The sequence below is a fragment of the Alligator sinensis genome, unplaced genomic scaffold (assembly GCF_000455745.1).
Source record: "Alligator sinensis unplaced genomic scaffold, ASM45574v1 scaffold309_1, whole genome shotgun sequence".
Taxonomy (NCBI): domain Eukaryota; kingdom Metazoa; phylum Chordata; order Crocodylia; family Alligatoridae; genus Alligator; species Alligator sinensis.
The window spans coordinates 436,417-454,421 of record NW_005842080.1 but is presented as its reverse complement, the minus strand read 5'-3'; the positions used below and the strand labels follow the sequence as shown (position 1 = coordinate 454,421).

The window sequence follows — 18,005 nt, the reverse complement described above, 5'->3', positions numbered from 1 at the left end:
TATAGGGAGAGATGGAAAAGCCCTACATAATCATCTTGTCCATCCTCTCTTTGAGTTTAGGTTGTACTGTTTATTTTGATTTTTTTATTGGTGATCATTAGCATGACATGTGAACCCCTTACTTTATGAATTATAAACAACTGGCCTCAGTCAAACCTTAGTGAAATCATTGAGAAAAGACTACCATTGATTTCAGTGAGTTTTGGATTGAGTTCTAAAAGAACACAATGTAATCCTCAATTTGTTTGTAATTCATTTGCAACACTGTCATTCCTCATTGTCTTCAATAAACTCTGTTAAAACCTCATCAGACAGATTTATCTTGCATGGTGCCTTGAAACTCTCAGGGAACACTCCATCATCAGCCATGGGAATTTTAAAACCAGCCCTGGCAACCAGAACAATTCAGTGATTTACACACAATTTGTGCCTGATGTGCTAACCAGTGCATTCCGATCAGCACGTCTGAACCAAGATTTTGAATCCATTTGCATTATATGTACAATTAGGTTATCTATTCACTTACTGATATAAATGTTAATATGCACCCACGTAATCTAATCTACTTTACAGTTAATAAAACATGCCTGTCAGACTCCATTTGTGTGAACACAAATATTGTAAGTTTCATGTATTAAAATATAACTAAAACCTAGTCCCAATTTAACAGTTCTCAATTCACAAGGGAAAAAAGTCTCAGGTTCTCAGGTAGTCATGGAAAATCTTGAGTGAATAATGAGCCTGAAGGTTAACACACTTGAGTCTGATGCTGCTGTGCAGAAAGTGAATTCTAGAGGGGGAGGCCTTCCAGGGACTTCCTCCTCACAGGTATTTCCATCTAGGAGTAGGAATTATGAGTGTCTAAACTGCTCTCAATTTTCAATTTGGCGCACAGTGAGGCTGTTTCTAAGACGGGAAGACCCAAGCTATATAGGTCTGTATATAGTAAGCCAACGCCAACACCTGGAATTGAACCCAGATACAACCTGGTAGCTAGGACAGTCTGAGAAGAATAGGTATAATATGATCAAAATGAAAAATGACTGAGAGCCCCCTTATGCATAAGCTGAAGTTTTAGTTATTTTCAAAGGCATTTCCATCCAGACCACAGGGCTGTTTTTCTGTCTGGAGGTAAGCAAAGTGTGAACAACTGGCAAATTTTGTGTCTGTCAACTTCATGACCCAGTTAAAATGATAAAGGCTTGTTTAGCTGTTGCTGAATGCTAAGACTCTAGAGAGGCTGTGGATCCTGCAGGACCACTGCCCCTTGAGAACCTTGTTGAAAGAAGGTGAGCCATACCTGGTGATGTCCAGAAGTAGATACAAGGCCAAATGCTCTGTTGAGTTTACAGCCTCTTTAAATCAGTAAAGTGGGCATGAAGGGGCTGTATTCTGGCCAGAAATGGCTTCACAGGGGTGGGCAAAATGCAGGCTGTGGGCTGGATTCGGCCTGCCAGGCCATTCTATCTGGCCTGCAGGGCCCCTAAAAATTTAGAAAATTAATATTTATGTGCTCGTGGCTGCCTGTCAAGTGCCCCAGCTTTCATTGCTTCCCTGCATGCCTCTTCAGTACCACATGTCCACAGGCTTCATCACCGTACTGTGGGAGCATGGGGCCATGCCGGTATCCTAGGACCAGGAGCAGGAGGGGAGGGGGGGCGTGTGTGTGTGTGTGTGTGGTGAGGGAGGCACAGAGTGTGTGTGTGTGCAGTGAGGGAGGAAGAGAGAGAGTGTGTATGTTTTCATATGGGCAAGTCCCACAAGCACACCCCGCCATACATGCAGACTTCCACACCCACACCCCCTCACATACCCCAGCCACCCCCCTCCCCACACACATCCCCCCACAAACCCCATACCTACACACACCCACATGCTCCCATACCCCACACACCTTTCCCCACACACCCACAGCCCCCCACAAACATATACCCACCCCCATGCCCCCCACCTTCCCACAATATACAAGAGTAAGACTTCATTTTAAGCTATTGTGCAATCACCTCTGTGTGCACTACACAAACACATGTAAATCAAGACTAAAATATTTTTTTAATCAAATTCATGAATGTTGTAGATATTCAATTTTTAGAACATAATTTAGTATTTTTCTGGTTCTGAGATGTCAAAACCCCTTGCTGAAAGGAGTACTCCGGGGGCAAGGGGAGGGACTTCTGGCAGCAAAGGTCAGGAGCTATGGGGTGGGACTTCCAGTCCCAAGATGGTGACCAGGGAGTGGGGCACCTGTCAGGGGGCGGGGCTACCCATGTGGCTTTTGACAGCTTGCCAAAACCGTGCAAGTGGCCCTCTGCCCAAAATAATTGCCCACGCTTGGACTAGCAGAACATCTCCATGTTCTAGGGAAGGGGTCAGCAACATATGGCCTATAGGCAGGATCCAGCCTACATAGCTGCTGAATCTGGCCCCTGGAACTGGAGTATACCTGTACTCATGTCAGGTCTGGGGCTAAACAGCAAGGAGCTGTGCTGGGCCTGAGCAGCTTCCAGGTATAATCACACCACTGCTGCTTCTCCTTGCCCTCTCAGCTCCAGTCTGACATGGGCCAGGTGGTTTTAGCGGCACATCAGTGGCAGGGTCTTTCCTTGTATCCATACCAGGGCCACGAAGTTGGGAGTTGTGCCTGCATCACTGGCACTTTTCCAAGTTTCCACACCTCAGCAGTGGTGCAGTTGCAGATTCCAGCCCATGGGGAGCTGCAATAGGGCCAAGCAGCTGCAAACTGTGTCCATGCTACTGCCACTTCTCCCCACCCCATTGCAGCACAGCTTCCAGATGTGCTCATGCTGCAGTTGCAGCAGGGAGAGGAAGGAGAAGCAATAGTAGCACAGATACATTTTACAGATCCCTGATCCCAGTGTAGCTTCCCATGGGCTGGAAGCTGTGCCTGTGCTGCAACCAGGGAGCAGAGGGGTGGGGGTTGGGAGAAGCAGATGGCAATGGGAAAAGCCCCCACCACTGACACACACCCAAGCCACCCAGCTTGCATTGGACTAGAGCCAGGTTGTTCTGGCCTGTGGCATGTAAAAGGTTTCTGGCCTTTGGTCTAGGCAGAACCCTGTGCTTGGGCTATTACTGTGCTGCATGCTGTGCCCCCTTGACTAGAGGTAAGAGCAGGGTCTGGATCTGGCCTGAGGCTGGAATTCATTTCCCAGCAGGCCCTGCCTGAGTCACTGCAGCTGGTTTCCATGGAGACCCAAGGAGCAGCAACACCATGACAGCATGGGACCAGGGTTTCCACAGAGATCAGCCCCAGCAGCACTGGCAGGGTACACAGCTGGGTGAGGAGTTGCTCTGGGACTGGGATCTTGCAGTGGTGACAGTGTGGTCCGGAGTCAGGGAAGAGCCATGATCTGCTGACTGTATGCCCCTATCTGGGGCGTGCTGACAGCGGATTGCAGCTCTGCCCCAGCTCTGGACCGTGCTGTCACTGCCACAAGGTCCTGGCTCCAAAGCAGCTCCCTACCGTGCTGCACACCCTGCCAGCACTGCTAGGGCTGGTTTCCATGGAAACCCTGGCTCTGCACTGTCATGGCCCCCCTGCTACTGGGGTCACCATGGAAACTGGCTGCAGCAACACAGGCAGGGGCTTGTGGGAAATGGAGTTGCCACAGTCCGAATCCAGCCCATGGGCTGGACCTTGCCCGTCCCCGGGTAAGAGGGTATGTCATGGAACTCTGCTCAGTGAGTCTTCCCACTGGTGGAGGTCCATTAAAGACATTCAGATGACGATGCACCTCATCTGTGCTAACTTGCCCCAGGGTTAGAAACTGCTCTCTGAAACTTGCTCCCCCACTTCTGTTCTGCAGATTGCTCTGGCACAGGATGGACTTTGCCTATAACCCTCACCATCGCCTCTCTCATGTCTTCAACGAGCCAGGGTCACCCCCATTTTATCTGGATTGAACTTTAGTTTATTAGGTTTCATCCAAATCCCATTTTAGAATAGACAGTAAGAAAAACAGCCATCAGCCTATTCATGGCAGTTCAGTCCATGGTGTCTCAAGCTTCCGATAGAGGTTTTACACATTTGACTCAGGAGAGAGAGAGATAAATCAAACATGATGATGGCCTATATAAGAGTACCATCAGAGCAGATGAGCAACCCCTCACAGTAAAAAAATAATTACAAATCAAAACTATTGTAAAACTGTCCTCTACAGCCTCTGGAATTGGGGCCACTCAAATATGCTCTCTACCCCCTGCCAAAGTCAAGTCAACAAGATCTTGTGGCTTGTGATACCAAGGGTGGTCTCTGAACCAAACACAGATGGAAAATCAGGTTGAAAAGAATGAGGGCAAAAAGTAGCTGGAACTACTTCACCACAGCCTTCCCCAGGCTGGAAATAAGATAATAATAAAGGAGATCGATCATCAATGTAAAGAGCTGTTTTCTGGAGCATGGGCCCACAAGTCATTCATTTGAAAATTTATTGCATCTTTTCTCTTTCAACGCTACAAAATGAAGTTTTGGGAAATGCCTGCCAAATTGAACCCATGCACTCATGAAATTATACCTGCTGTGATGCATGAGGGTCTGATCCATAGGTCACAGACAGCCTGATGTTCTTCCAGCACCTCCAGACTGGCTCTAACTCAAGCAGATCCTTTGCTCCTAGCTGACACACATGCTCTTGCAGCAGCAAAATCTAGTCAGCCCTCTCCAGCAAGTAGATAGACATTTTCACAGAGGAAGAAGCATATAAGTGATTCCAAGGGCAGGGAGGCTGGATTCTCTGGGCCAGAGGTTCTCAAACTGTGGTCCGCAGACCACCAGTGGTCCACAGCTCCATTCAGGTGGTCTGCAGAAAGGTTGCGGAACAATCGAGAATATCTGTACTTGTAAGCTAAGACTACTGATATTAAAATATGAGCTGTGAGCTTTGATTTGTAGAACAAAAAATGTTTATTAAATGGTCTGTCGAGACCCTCAGCAATTTTCAAGTGGTCCGCGAAAAAAAAAGTTTGAGAACCACTGCTGTAGGCTGTCAACCACCTGGAAGAATTCTGCTGGAAACTTGCAGAAACAAGTTTGCTGGGGAGGAAAAAGAGAGAACTTTTCTTTGCTGTAAGGAATTCTGTATGTCGGAGTCAGATCCAGAGTGAGCTTTCCTGTCTGTCCTCCGACCTCCATAAATTACCTCTCAGACCTGTGAAGATGGTGCAGAAAAAAGCTGACAAGAACATCCATTCCAGTTGCTAGGATCAAAATGTTATAAATGCTCCAGAAAACTTTGGATAGTGTCCCCTGACACCACAGTATTAGTCCTCAGAAAAAGTTTGTCTACTGATTAAGCCTGATCAACTCAGCATAGAAGGGCCAACTCATGCTTCCTCCATCCTAGTTAGACCACAGCTGCAGTTTACTGTGTGTGGTGCTCCCAAAAGTTCTGTGTCTTTTACATGGATATTAAATAGTACTTTTGTAAGAGGAAGGAGTCTAGTTACAATTTCCCCTCCTGCAGGCTGATAACCTGATTACTTGCTATTTTCCCACCCTACAGGTGACTGGGTTTTAGTGATGTTGCCTGGTTCATGGTTTACTTGTGGAGTCTTTTGGGAGGATAGGAGTTACATTAATGTACAAGAGTATGTTAATATTAATTCCAGTTAACCCAACTTCACTCTTTAAGAAAGCAGTGATTTACACCACTGTGTAAGTCATACATCCTCTTAAATTGTGGTTTGGAAAACATTAGACAGCTAAGATGTGTGTAACCTGGAGAATGACATCAGCTCACCGCTAATATACTCACACATCTAAACTTCATTTTTCAGTCAACCACCTCTGATTATTTCCTCTTTCCTCTTCCTCCTTCTCTTTCCTCTCCCTGCTTGTTTTGAAAATGCTGGTCAACACATGTTAAAGCAGGGTCTCCAAAACCAACAAAAGAAAGTTCATGAGGAAGAAAGAGGAACAGGCGAGCACTGTTGCCAATTTTTAAATGATGATAAATTATACAGGACCTTTTACTGAACCAACACATATTTTATAGATGCCTTTATTCCTAGAATGTAGATGTGTAATTCGTAAGGAATCTGTATATTTTAAGTGGCTTCTAAATACGTTTCAGTCTCATGAAGCTGATGTGCTATGTCTTAATTTCCACACTGATTTGCTTTCACTAAATAATCTGTATCCTCTCACCTTACACGCACATCTTTTCCCTTTTTTGTTGCAGGCTACCTTTCTTGTACCTATTCTAAATGATAATACAAAAACAGGACTTCAAGGACTTCAACACTAGTTCTGTTTGGCCATTATATAGGTTGCAGTAGGTGGTGTGTGGATGGATAGGGTTTTTTTAGGCAGTGTTGGGGGGAGCATAATTGGTCATTCTTTCCTTAGCTGTTCACTGGGGAGGAACTTTGAGAATGCTGTTCATAATTTACAAATGTGTACCTGTAAGTATAATTTGGCTAGATCAAAATGAAGACTAAAATGTATCTGTAATTTATATTATTTAAACCACTTTTCTTGTATTCCTAAATCTAGCCTTTTTCCAGAATGTAAATCTATAAAAGATCTGGGTCTTGACTGTAATAATCATAAAAGCCCCATAATATATCTAAAATAGCTGAAACTGATGCAAACGTGCCAAGACCATCAGGCCTTGGTTCACTGGAGTCTATACTAACTGCATGAATTATTCCTGTATTCTTATTCTGGTTTTGACACTGATTTCTTCTGTTTTCTTTGGACAATTCATTTTGAATGGACACTGTCAGCTTAGAAAGCCCATGTCTTTCTGAAAATGTTTAGCTATTATTATTATTATTATTATTACAAGTAACAGATACGTGTAATGGAAATATACTAGGGAAAAAGACATTTTGTGCAGGTGGCAATTTTTTGTGTGAAATCAGTCTCCTGTTTCTCTTGTGTAGTCGATCAGTTATTCAGTTTGTATGGATGTTTCACAATGTAATAGGAGAGAAAAAATACTAAACTTAGGAAAATAAGTTAATGAAACCACTAAGTTCATAGGACAGCAGGTATAATAAATATAACTGCTTTAACATATCTTTGCAAACTAATGATACTTCAAGTGGACAGTGCCATCTTCATTGCTCTGTGTCTTATGTCTGCCATCAGTTAAAATGGGCATTTGTTAGGATTAGCAAGTTAATGTTTGTATAGAACTTTTAAAATGAAAAAAACGATATATGCCAGATTTTAATAATGATCTGACTCCTGAAAAATTCCACGCTGTATCAAAAAGCTGATACTGTGTGGTTACTGCAGTCTTAGCATTGAACACTACAGTTTTAATGTTTACTGTACCCTGAAAATTTCCATTAATAAAAAGGTATATTGGATTGCATTGGTAAGAAATGGATAGATACTTCCTATTATAAACACCAGAGGACAAATCTGATGCCTGATTGCTCTCTTTGGGTGGACAGTGGAAACAGACTGAGGTGTTTCTGGTAATCAGACTCTGATTCTCTTGGCTTCCTTTTCTTTTGGGAGCAAAAAACAGCAGCAGAAAGGAAACTACAATAGCAACACTAATAAAAATATATTGTTTATTATTTGCAGTTTGTAGGGTTTGGAATCCCAAGTTGTAAACAGGTTTCCACCTTGCAAGGCACTTCATGGGTAACACAACTATTTCTGACTTTTGCTCTATTACAGTCTTTTGTCTCCGGAAATCCTAAAGTATTATTCAGTGTGCTGAGAAATCATTTCCCTGATACTGAAGGGTCCCTCTCTCTGAAATTTAATTCAGTACTATTTTAATAGAACCAGTGCAGAACAGTTGAAGGCTTGAATCAATGAGTATTGAATCTGTGGACAAATTGGAGAGAGTCCAGTGGAGGGCAACAAAAATGGTTAGGGAGCTGGGGCGCATGGCTTATGAGGAGAAGCTGAGGGAACTGGGCTTATTTAGATGGGATGGATTGTACCCTAAGCAAGTTCATGGATGACACCAACCTGGAGGGAGTAGTAGATATGCTGGAGGGTAGGGCTAGGATTCAGAGTGACCTAGACAAATTGGAGAATTGGACCAAAAGAAATATCTTGAGGTTCATCAAGGACAAGTGCAAAGGCCTGTGTGTAGGACAGAACAATCCTATGCATGGCTACAAACTTGGGATCAACTGGCTAAGCAGCTCTACAGAAAGGACCTTGGGTTTACAGTGGATATGAGTCAACAGTGTGCCCTTGTTGCCAAGAAAGCTAGCAGCATACTGGACTGCATTAGTAGGAGCGTTGCCAGCAGGTTGAGGGAAGTAATTATTCCACTCTATTCTGCACTGGTAAGGCAGTCCACATCTGGAGTACTGTGTCCAGTTTTCAGTTGCCACTATAGAAAGCATGTGGACAAGTTGAAGAGTCCAGCGGAGAGTAACAAAAATGACTAGGAGGCTGAGGCACATGAGTTCTGAGGAGAGGCTGAGGGAACTGGGCTTATTTAGCCTGCAGAAGAGAAGACTGAGCAAGTGTTTGATAACAGCCTTTAACTACCTGAATGGTGGTTCCAGAAGGGATGGAGCTAGACTGTTCTCAGTCATGGCAGATGACAGAAAAAGGAAGAATGGTCTCAAGTTGCAGCCAGGGAAGTTTAGGTTAGGTATTAGGAAAAACTTTCTCACTAGGATGGTAGTAAAACACTGGGACAGGCTACCCAGATTGATGGTGGAATCTCCATCCTTGGAGGTTTTTAAGACCCAGCTAGACAAAACCTTGGCTGGGATGTGCTAGTTAGAGATAGTCATGCTTTGAGCAGAGGGTTGGACTAGATGACCTCCTAAGGTCCCTTCCAACCCTAATTTTCTATGATTCTATACTCAATTGAAATTGCAGCAGTGTTTCAATTTGTGATATTTAGAAGTTTCTTATAAGTATTATGACAAGTGTCTGTCATAAGATATTTATTGCTGTATCTTCATCCTTCCATAGATGTTTTGTATTGCCTTAACTATGGAAAATGCAGTGCAAGTTCTACCATCTATGAGTACTATGTATAGCAGGGGTGGCCAACCCGCGGCTCCAGAACCACGTGTGGCTCTTCAGAAGTTAATATACGTCTCCTTGAATCTTTGCACAAGCACACGGCGACCAGCTTACATAGCCGTTACGTCATGTCATGTGACAAGACTGCTTGCAGCGAGTATGTTACTCAGTTTGGACTCGGAAATTTGGACTCCGGAGCCATGAGTTGGCCACCCCTGATGTATAGTGTATAACTTACTAATATATGGGCTGCAGCTGCTTCTGTTGTCACGTTTTACAGGAGTATTAATCTGCATAAACTGTACTCTCCAAGTGGCATGAGAGCCCTGCGGCCACACTCATTTTAAATAAAGTAGTATGGTTTATTGTGACTAGAACTCCCAGTCCATTATGCCATATTCATCTGAATAGAAGCCTTTCAATAAAGATAAAAGTGGCTGCAACCAAATCCACCTCAAGCAAATCAAACGGAGCTTACAGGCCACCAACAAGGGTGAGACTGCAGCGTCCTTATTATCTTGAATAATGTGCAGCACTTCACACCTGTTTTATAGCAGTTATGTGCTCAAATGAAAATGCTCAGTTTGCTGCCTGTTCATATGATCAACTGTTATGTAGGCTAGAGAAGTGATGTCCAACTGTTTGTCCCCATGGGCCGGGTAAGTGGTATGGTCTGGGTCCATGGGCTAGATCAAGTCCGTGGGCTGAGCTGGCACACACTGGATTGGGCCCTGGCCCTGTACATGATATCATGGCCATGGCCCCAGGCTCACTCTGGACATGACACACTGCTCTGGCTCCAGGCCCAGCCCGAGGCCCTGCTTGGGCCAGATTGAGCCCTGCCATCTTGGCCTCAGTTCCCCATGCACTGGCAGGATCCTATGTGCACAGCAATGTCATCTGGCCCACAGGCCATGGACATTTGGCCGTGGGGAAGTGGTGGTGGAGTTAATTGCTACTGCTTCTCTCTTCCCTCTCCCTCCCCCGCCCCTTCAGCTGAGCCATTATTCCAGACCTCTTGGGCTAGAGTCATTGGGGTTCAGTATTCTGCCTTATTGTATCGTTTCTTGCAAATATGATTTGCAATGATAATACTGAGAACTGACCTGTGGCTATTCCTTCCACTTAAATAAGAAGGACACTGGCTTCCCAAAAAGGCCACCAGTGTCTGGTCTGGATTATTACATTGCATCTTCTGGCTTTCTGCATTTGAGATGCTCCTCTCCTTGTTCAGCATTCCTTGATTTATTTACATTCACAAGTGGCTCTCACCAATATGTTGCATTCATAGTTAAAATAAACTAAACCCAGCACCCTTTCCTGCCTATGCAGGGGGTCGGACTCGATGATCTATTGAGGTCCCTTCCAACCCTAACATCTATGAATCTATGCTGCGGGGCTGATACTGGGACACATGGGGTGCACCTACACAAGATGCTAATATGCAGAAACCATGCTAATGCTCAGTAGATTTAACCTAATGAGTAGTAACACCACTTAATAAGTGTTTATCTGTGCTAATGTGCAGTAACACCAATTACAGCGCATTAAATTTAGTACCCGTAATTACAGCACCTTAATGAATGTGTAGACACGCCCGTGGAGCATTGAAAGGTTTTATTTTCAGTGGTCAGAAGGAAAGAGGAGGGCAAAGCTTGAGAGGTGAAAAATAAGCAAAAAGTAGCATCTCTTTTTTAATTTGATCAAATCATTTTAGAGTTTACTCGTGCAAACTGCTGAGCAGTGCTTAAAGGAATTGAGCACCTTAACCTCCCATGAAACCAAGGGGTAATGATGGTCATTATTAGCTCATTAACACAATAAGCGCTCATCACTCCATGGAACAGGGTCTTGTACTTCTCTGTGCCAGATTATCTCCTGCTGTACACTGAATAAAAATCCTTGCCTTCTTCACCGACTTGTGGGACTCAGTTCCTACTGTTGTAAAACACTGAAAAACTTTTGGATCCTAGAAGACCAAAAAAAAAGGTTCAATTTAAGTTTAGGGTAGCAGTAAAGGAATTTTGGCAGCAAAAAGAGCCTTTAAACTTGATATTAAAGGTTTTCAAAATTCATTAAACAAACATGCTCTTCTAGCAATTACTAGCAAAAGCTTTGCAATATAATCAGTAGTAGCTCTGTTATAGTTCAGTTTTTAGAGGATAGTATTTGAAAAAATCCATTTGTTTTGTTTTTACAAACAAAAGCTGACAATTAAAGAGCTGTTTCTGGTACAGAATAAAAAAGATGAGTATTTTGTAAAGGTAAGTATAGAAGAACAAAGTCTTTTGAATTCTTTTTTGCCACATATTCTGTGGCTAGGTACAGACATTCAAAAAGTCTGATATGGAATCAATCTAAGTTATGTGGTTTTGTGTAAGCAGCATCGTTTAGATCAGTAGCAAACAGAACACACGTTCGCCGTTTGGCAAGGACCCTTGGACCAGGTTCCACCCTTTTTAAACCAGTCTGTGCACACCAAACTTCTGTTTTGTTATAGGTATAGACCAGTTTTGTGTACCAAACTTCTGTTATGGGTATAAACCAGTTTCCAATCGCTTATACTGGTAAAAGTGTAACGTCTGTACCTGGCCTATATGACTTTGGGAAAATCACTTACATTTAGATCTGCCTAAATACTGCTGAAAAGTATTTGCAGATACTCATTTAAATAAACATTGGAATTCAAATGTGAATTACCGCTGAAGCCTGCCTTCCTCAAACATTCATACAATTTTTTGTTCACAGGAATGTTTTCCAAAAGAAAAAAAGCTTACATATATTCTAGTGGCTATGTATGCATCTCAGGGCTTCTCTGGAAGTGGCATTGTTTTATTTTTCTCCATTTCTACTTCAGCTCCTACCAATATAGTTATTTTTTTCACAGATGGTGCTCTCTGTCCCTTTTAAAATCTGTGACTATTGAGTGAAATTCAGAGAGAAGCTTTTGTGAGCAACAGCTTCCTTCATTGAGTGGAATTAAACAAAAGAAAAAATATACAGGCAGATAAAGGGTAAAGGTGACAACCTGGGTCATTCAGTACATCTCACCATATCAAGTTTTCTGCCCATCACCATGTTTTAGTGTCTGCTTGGATACTGCATTATTCATTATCCTCCTTGAAGTGAAGTGCAGTGTTGCTAAGATGAATTGTTAAATGTATTGATTGTCATGATGGAAGTGGCTGCCTTTTATTCTAGTGACAGATATTATACATAAACCAGTTTAAGAGATCAGAAACTGGTTTAAACATGTAACAGAACAGATCTTCAGTGCACATAAACCAGTTTGAAAATGACTGAAACTGGTTTGGGATAAAACTGGTTGAATGTAGACTTCAACCAGTTTGAACCTCAGACTTCAACCTGGTTGAATATCACACTTAACTGATATGGCTCAAACCAGTTTATGCAATGTCTGTCCCAGATCCCTTGCTTGTTTAAGTTAAATCAGACTCCCCCAGCATCCCAGCATGCTTTCTGGGCTGGGCTGGGCTCTCTGCTCCACAGCAGGGCTGGGCCCTCCCCTCTGTTCCCTGGCTGCAGCTCTGGCAGAGACTGCAGGCATCTGCCTGGCTTCTGCTCCCCACCATTCCTCTCTAAGCAGGGATTCTGCCATCTCTTCAGCCTTACATAGACATCTCTCAGCATTAGCTAGCAGACCACATGCTGACTATGGTCCATGCTGTGGCAGATGGGGCAAAGGCAGAATTAACAGGTAATGTCGTTCTGTTGTTTTTTTTAATGGGGTGATAAACACTGAGTTAAGGGAGATAAACATGGTGTTATCAATTCCCTGCTGGGCTAGTCAAGGGTGGGGGAACCCTCCCTAATCAGAGCATCCTGCCAGCGCCTGGCCACACACCCTCAGGCCAGCACTGTGGAAGTGAAGGGAGGGCTGCTCTAGCACCACCCCAGCTTCTGCCCTGAGCCACTACAGGCATGTGCCTGCATTTTTTCAGTCCAAGGGGGATGTCTGAACAGTTACAAACTGGTTTAGCCTAGCCAGGTTAGATTAAACTGCAAAGATTGAATCAATTTAGGCCCAGGCTTTTTGAATGTCTGTCCCTAGCACTATGGTAGGTTAATTCATTTTTATATCTAACTTGTTCCTTCATGCTGGGATGGCTGAAATTGGTTTGAGATAAACCTGGTTGAATTTAGTATCAGACTTAACTGATTTGGGTCAAACTGGTTTATGCAATGTCTGTCCCAGACCTCTTCCTGGTTTAATGTAAACTAGAGTCCCCCAGCATCTCAAATGCTTTGCAGCCCTGGACAGGGCTCTCTGCTTCACAGCAGGGCTAGCTTCGCCCCTGTACTCCCTGGCTGGAGCTCCAGCAGAGACGGCAGGCAAAGCAGTGTTTCTTGGCTTCCTCCTGCCCCTCCTCCCCTCTGCCACAACACAGACTGTAGCCAGCATATGGTATGCTAGCTAATGTTGAGAGGTGTCTGTGTAAGGCAGACAAGACAGTGTCTGCTTGGGACTTTTTGGAGCTAAAAGAAGAGCTTCAACTAATGAGAGAGGCTTTTGTTTTCCTGATGGGCTGATAAACACTGTAACTCCCTGCTGTGCAAGTAAATGCTGTGTAATTCCCTGCTGGCTCCGTCACTGGTCAGGAGCAGCGATTGGGCAGAGGGCTAACCGGACCTTGTCGTGCATCCACAGGTGCATCTCGAGTAGAGCCAGGGAGGTGATCCTCCCCCTCTATGCGACGCTGGTCAGGCCGCAGCTGGAGTATTGTGTCCAGTTCTGTGCGCCCCATTTCAGGAGGGATGTGGACAACATGGAGAGGGTCCAGAGGAGGGCCACCCGCATGATCCGGGGACAACAGGGCAGACCCTACAGTGAGAGACTGCGGGACTTGAACCTATTCAGCCTCCACAAGAGAAGGCTGAGGGGGGACCTGGTGACCGTCTATAAACTCACTAGGGGGAACCAGAAGGGTTTGGGGGAGACGCTGTTTCCCCTAGCCCCTGCTGGCATAACAAGGAATAATGGGCACAAGTTGATGGAGAGGAGGTACAGATTGGACATCCGAAAAAACTACTTCACAGTCAGGGCGGCTAGGAGCTGGAACCAACTTCCAAGGGAGGTGGTGCTGGCCCCTACCCTGGGGATCTTTAAGAGGAGGCTGGATACTTACCTGGCTGGACTCATTTGAGTCCCGTTTTTGTTTTTAGGGTGAGTGGTTTTGTTTGTGTTTTTGGGTTGTTCTCCCGCCCTGGCGGGGGGTCGGGCTAGAAGATCTATTAGGTCCCTTCCGACCCTGAAACTATGAAACTATGAAAGAGAAGGGTAGGCTGCTCTAGGATCCCCCAGCTTCTAGCCTGAGCTACTGCAGGCATGTGGCTGCATTTCTTCAGTCCAGAGGGGATATATGAATACTTACAAACTGGTTCAGCCTAGCCAGGTTAGACTACCCTGCAAAGACTGAATTAGTTCAGGCTCAGGCTTTTTTAATGTCTGTCCCTAGCCTATAAGACTATGACTCAGCTTTCATGTTTCTTATGGTCATATGTCCAGCTATTTTCAAAGAAACCTTATGTTGATTTCAGAAGCCAGCTTATCTCTCCATTAACCAATTTCATGTTAGGTTGGGGGACATTTTAAGAAATATTATGAACAAAATGAACAAAAACAATAATTTTTTTTTCTGTTTTCAGAAACTTTGGACAATGGACCTAGCAAGTGTGAAAGGTGAGTAAGGGGCTACATTTGCCACTTGAATTCTTCAGTACAGTTTGCCCTATTGTATATATGTAAGCCATGTAAATATTTGTTGTTGCTTGAATCTAGCGCAGCTAACAGAAAAGGAACAAACAAAGATGAAACATACTGGAAGGAAATCAATGCGGCTATGGCTCTAACAAACCTCGCGCAAGGAAAGGATAAACTACAGGGAACTACCAGCTGCATCATTCAAAAGTCATCACATATATCAGAAGTAAAGACTGTTAAAGTGCCATTAGTTCAACAATTCTGAGAGAGTGGGGGTACCTTTTTGAGCCAAATGGACATTCCTAACAGCATTGGTTTTCAGTAAAATCAGACCCACAGATGCAAAGCAAATACTGAAAATAGGTTCCTTTTATGGTCAGTGGAAAAAAAAAGCTCCCTCAGACTCAGACTTTTTCATTGTATTAAATAAAATGTTCAATTGCTTCTATAAAAGGCATGTAAATTATAAAAAATCAGTTTTTATCAAAATATTAACTTATTTTATGTTAATCAAGTGTGCATCACTGCATTGCTATAATAATAAGTGCCTTGCTTTAAAAAATAAGCTATAACGTGGGCATAGTACAACACAATTATGCCTCAAAATGACATTGCCATAATACTTAATCTTTGTATATTATTCCAAGTGGGCTTGGCAGTCTAGGGCTAAACACATTACTGCTGGAAGCCCTTGAGAATTGCTGCATATTTGACTTATACAAATTGGTGACTGGTAAGTCTTAATGAAAATGTTACATCTTTGAAAAAAATCACAGTATTATAAAAGTTGTACAGTAAGTTTTTTCAAAGTGACAATAAGGTTGTTATGCATGTTTCTTACCTGAATCTGCAATGTGTTTGAATACCAAAATCATGACTTTGAATAGTGCAATACTGTAGAACCCACATAGATTTGGGAAATATATTGATCATTTACATCAATTTAAAAGTACACCTACAATTCACCATTGCATTCATTTTAAAAATCTATAGTTAAAAGGCTGCAGCAAGACCCTGTGCAAATTTAAATTGGATTTCATACTTCTAAATTTTTTCTGTTGACTTACTGAATTTATTATAGGAGTAATGAAAACTGATTTCTCTTTGTACCAAACTAAATCTATCATGCAATTTTTATTTGTATTGGAGCTCAATAAGATTCTATGATAGAAATTGTTATAGCTTGACTATGTCCAAAATCCTTTTATTTTGTACATATTGTATCAAATGAAGAGAGTTGATTGACAATTCACATTGCAATGAGAAAAAAGACATAATGAAAACTGTATATACTCAAAGTTAAAACTCAAATTAGAACCATATGGAACACGACACTCTGAAAAATTTGGGCATTTACTTATGAGAGGTTTTTAAGTGGATACTAAACCATGCGTTAAAAATAACATTCAGAGTTTCTAAACTTGACTGATACTGAGTGAAATAATTAATGTAAAACCAGATTTATTTTTTGGTGTACGAGTTTTTCTTGAATCATATAACAATATTCTAATGAGGTTTACAGTGCTTGAATAAACAGTGGTAAAACCAAATATAATTTATACTGAATCAGTTACAGAAAACTGGAAAAGAACTAATTGTTATGAAGGTTCAGATGGTTTTTTTTGCCTGTGGGTAACCTATTCATTTTTTACTGCTAGCCTATTTGGTGAGCCAATAATGAATCTAGATATGACTTTGATCCTGCTTCACTTGAAGTCAGTGATAAAACTCCCTTACGCTTCAGTGGCTGCAGAATTGGTAGAAATAATTTGTAAGTATAGTCTATTCCAGTTGCATTAGTCAAGATACATAGCAAACATCAACCTTGATGTGACTTCTTAGGATACTCCTTGATGTAACATAACATATTTTGGGTTTTATTTAGTGTACAATGAAAATGATTTGATATGAAAATATTTTGTACATATATATTTTTACTTTGTTTTCTAAATTGCTGATTTGCATTGACATAAAGTGCCAAGCTGGAAATGTATGTCATGACTGTATGAACAGTTGAAGTATACTTTTTTATTGACTTGCATCATTATGTGTCTACAATTCCATGACAACGATTTTTGATAACTGAGTTTACTGGATTTTGTCATAATAATGTGAGTTTGTACCTAAGAATGGAGAGTAAATACTTCACTCTTGTTCATACTATTATAAGTTATTCTGGTATTAAATATTTTGTGACAATAAATTGTCTTGTCAAATTTTTCCGTTAGATATGTCCTCAGTGTTTTTATTTGAATAAATGACAACAATATTTTTCATGTTAAAAGATTATCAGTGACTTCTCTGGGATAAAACTGGAGAAGTAAACCATTGTAGAAATACTTGTTCATGCCTCTTTTTTTTAAATGATCAAAGCACAAAGAATAACCTGTAAAACACATCAAGTTGGTTTTACATTTAACAAATACTTGGCATCATTTTGTTACAATTCTCTTTAATTTATTTTCTCTATTGCTGCTTTTAATGTTTTCTGAAAACACAAATGCTAATAATGAGTGTTTTTAAATAACAAGAATCATGATCAATGCTGAGCCAACAGCTAACGGAGACAATTATTTATGATGTAAGAAAAACAAACATTATTACTATTGCTCTTCTTTGTTTTGACATATGTAACCATTTTAATAAAAGAAATAAATGCAAACACATCTTGCTGGTTTTGAAATAAATGTTTATTTCTCTGCCTTTAGACATCATATGAATGTCATAACCTCTCTATTTTCATATCACATTTGTAGAATGGGAAACAGTCTGTGATTAGCAGAGAGAGTTAGGAAACAGGTGCCTATCACTCAGTGTCATGGTTAGTGAATGGCTGTATGGAGTTGCTCGGGGAATCCCAAGTGAAAATGGGCTCTTTGCCAGGTTTGAGCTACTGATTGAAATGGGCTATGGCTCTGCCACTGCATTGAAGGATATGGGGAACAAGACTGGATCCTGCTGAGAAAGCAGGTCCAAGTGCTTGGAAAGACATTGCCTATACATATAGGACTTCTTGTCTAGATCACTTAAAGAGGCCACATATAATATACCTATCTGCTGGCACTGAAGAACTCAGGTCTTCATCCTGTAATGGATTTAGGTAGGGATGGGCTGAGTTATGTTCCTAGGTGCTCAGTTATGCTCTGCAGCTGGAATGATCAAGGACTTACATACTTCTGTTGTTCAATGAAATACTTGTGTGAATAAGAGATGATGTACATGAATTAGGGTTCAGCTGTCACTGTACTCTCCATTCCCCATGTACAACAAATGAAAAAAATCCTGTGAGTTGAACACTGGAGG

General features: G+C 42.1%; 1 protein-coding gene across 6 annotated transcripts in view; it reads left to right on the top strand.

Annotated features, from left to right (window-relative positions):
- MKX (mohawk homeobox) overlaps positions 1-17,362 on the top strand; it is a 69,139-nt gene extending 51,777 nt beyond the window's left edge. Inside the window, exons 5-6 of one of the 6 annotated variants that reach the window (XM_025204426.1) lie at positions 14,648-14,681; positions 14,786-17,362. In XM_025204426.1, coding sequence (XP_025060211.1) covers positions 14,648-14,681; positions 14,786-14,967 — 216 coding nt within the window. In that variant the 3' untranslated portion in view covers positions 14,968-17,362. Of the gene's footprint in view, positions 1-6,200; positions 6,282-14,647; positions 14,682-14,748 lie in introns of those variants that run through there. The other 5 variants (XM_025204430.1, XM_025204427.1, XM_025204431.1 and 2 more) reach the window with 5 other exon arrangements.
- The last annotated feature ends 643 nt before the right edge of the window (positions 17,363-18,005 follow it).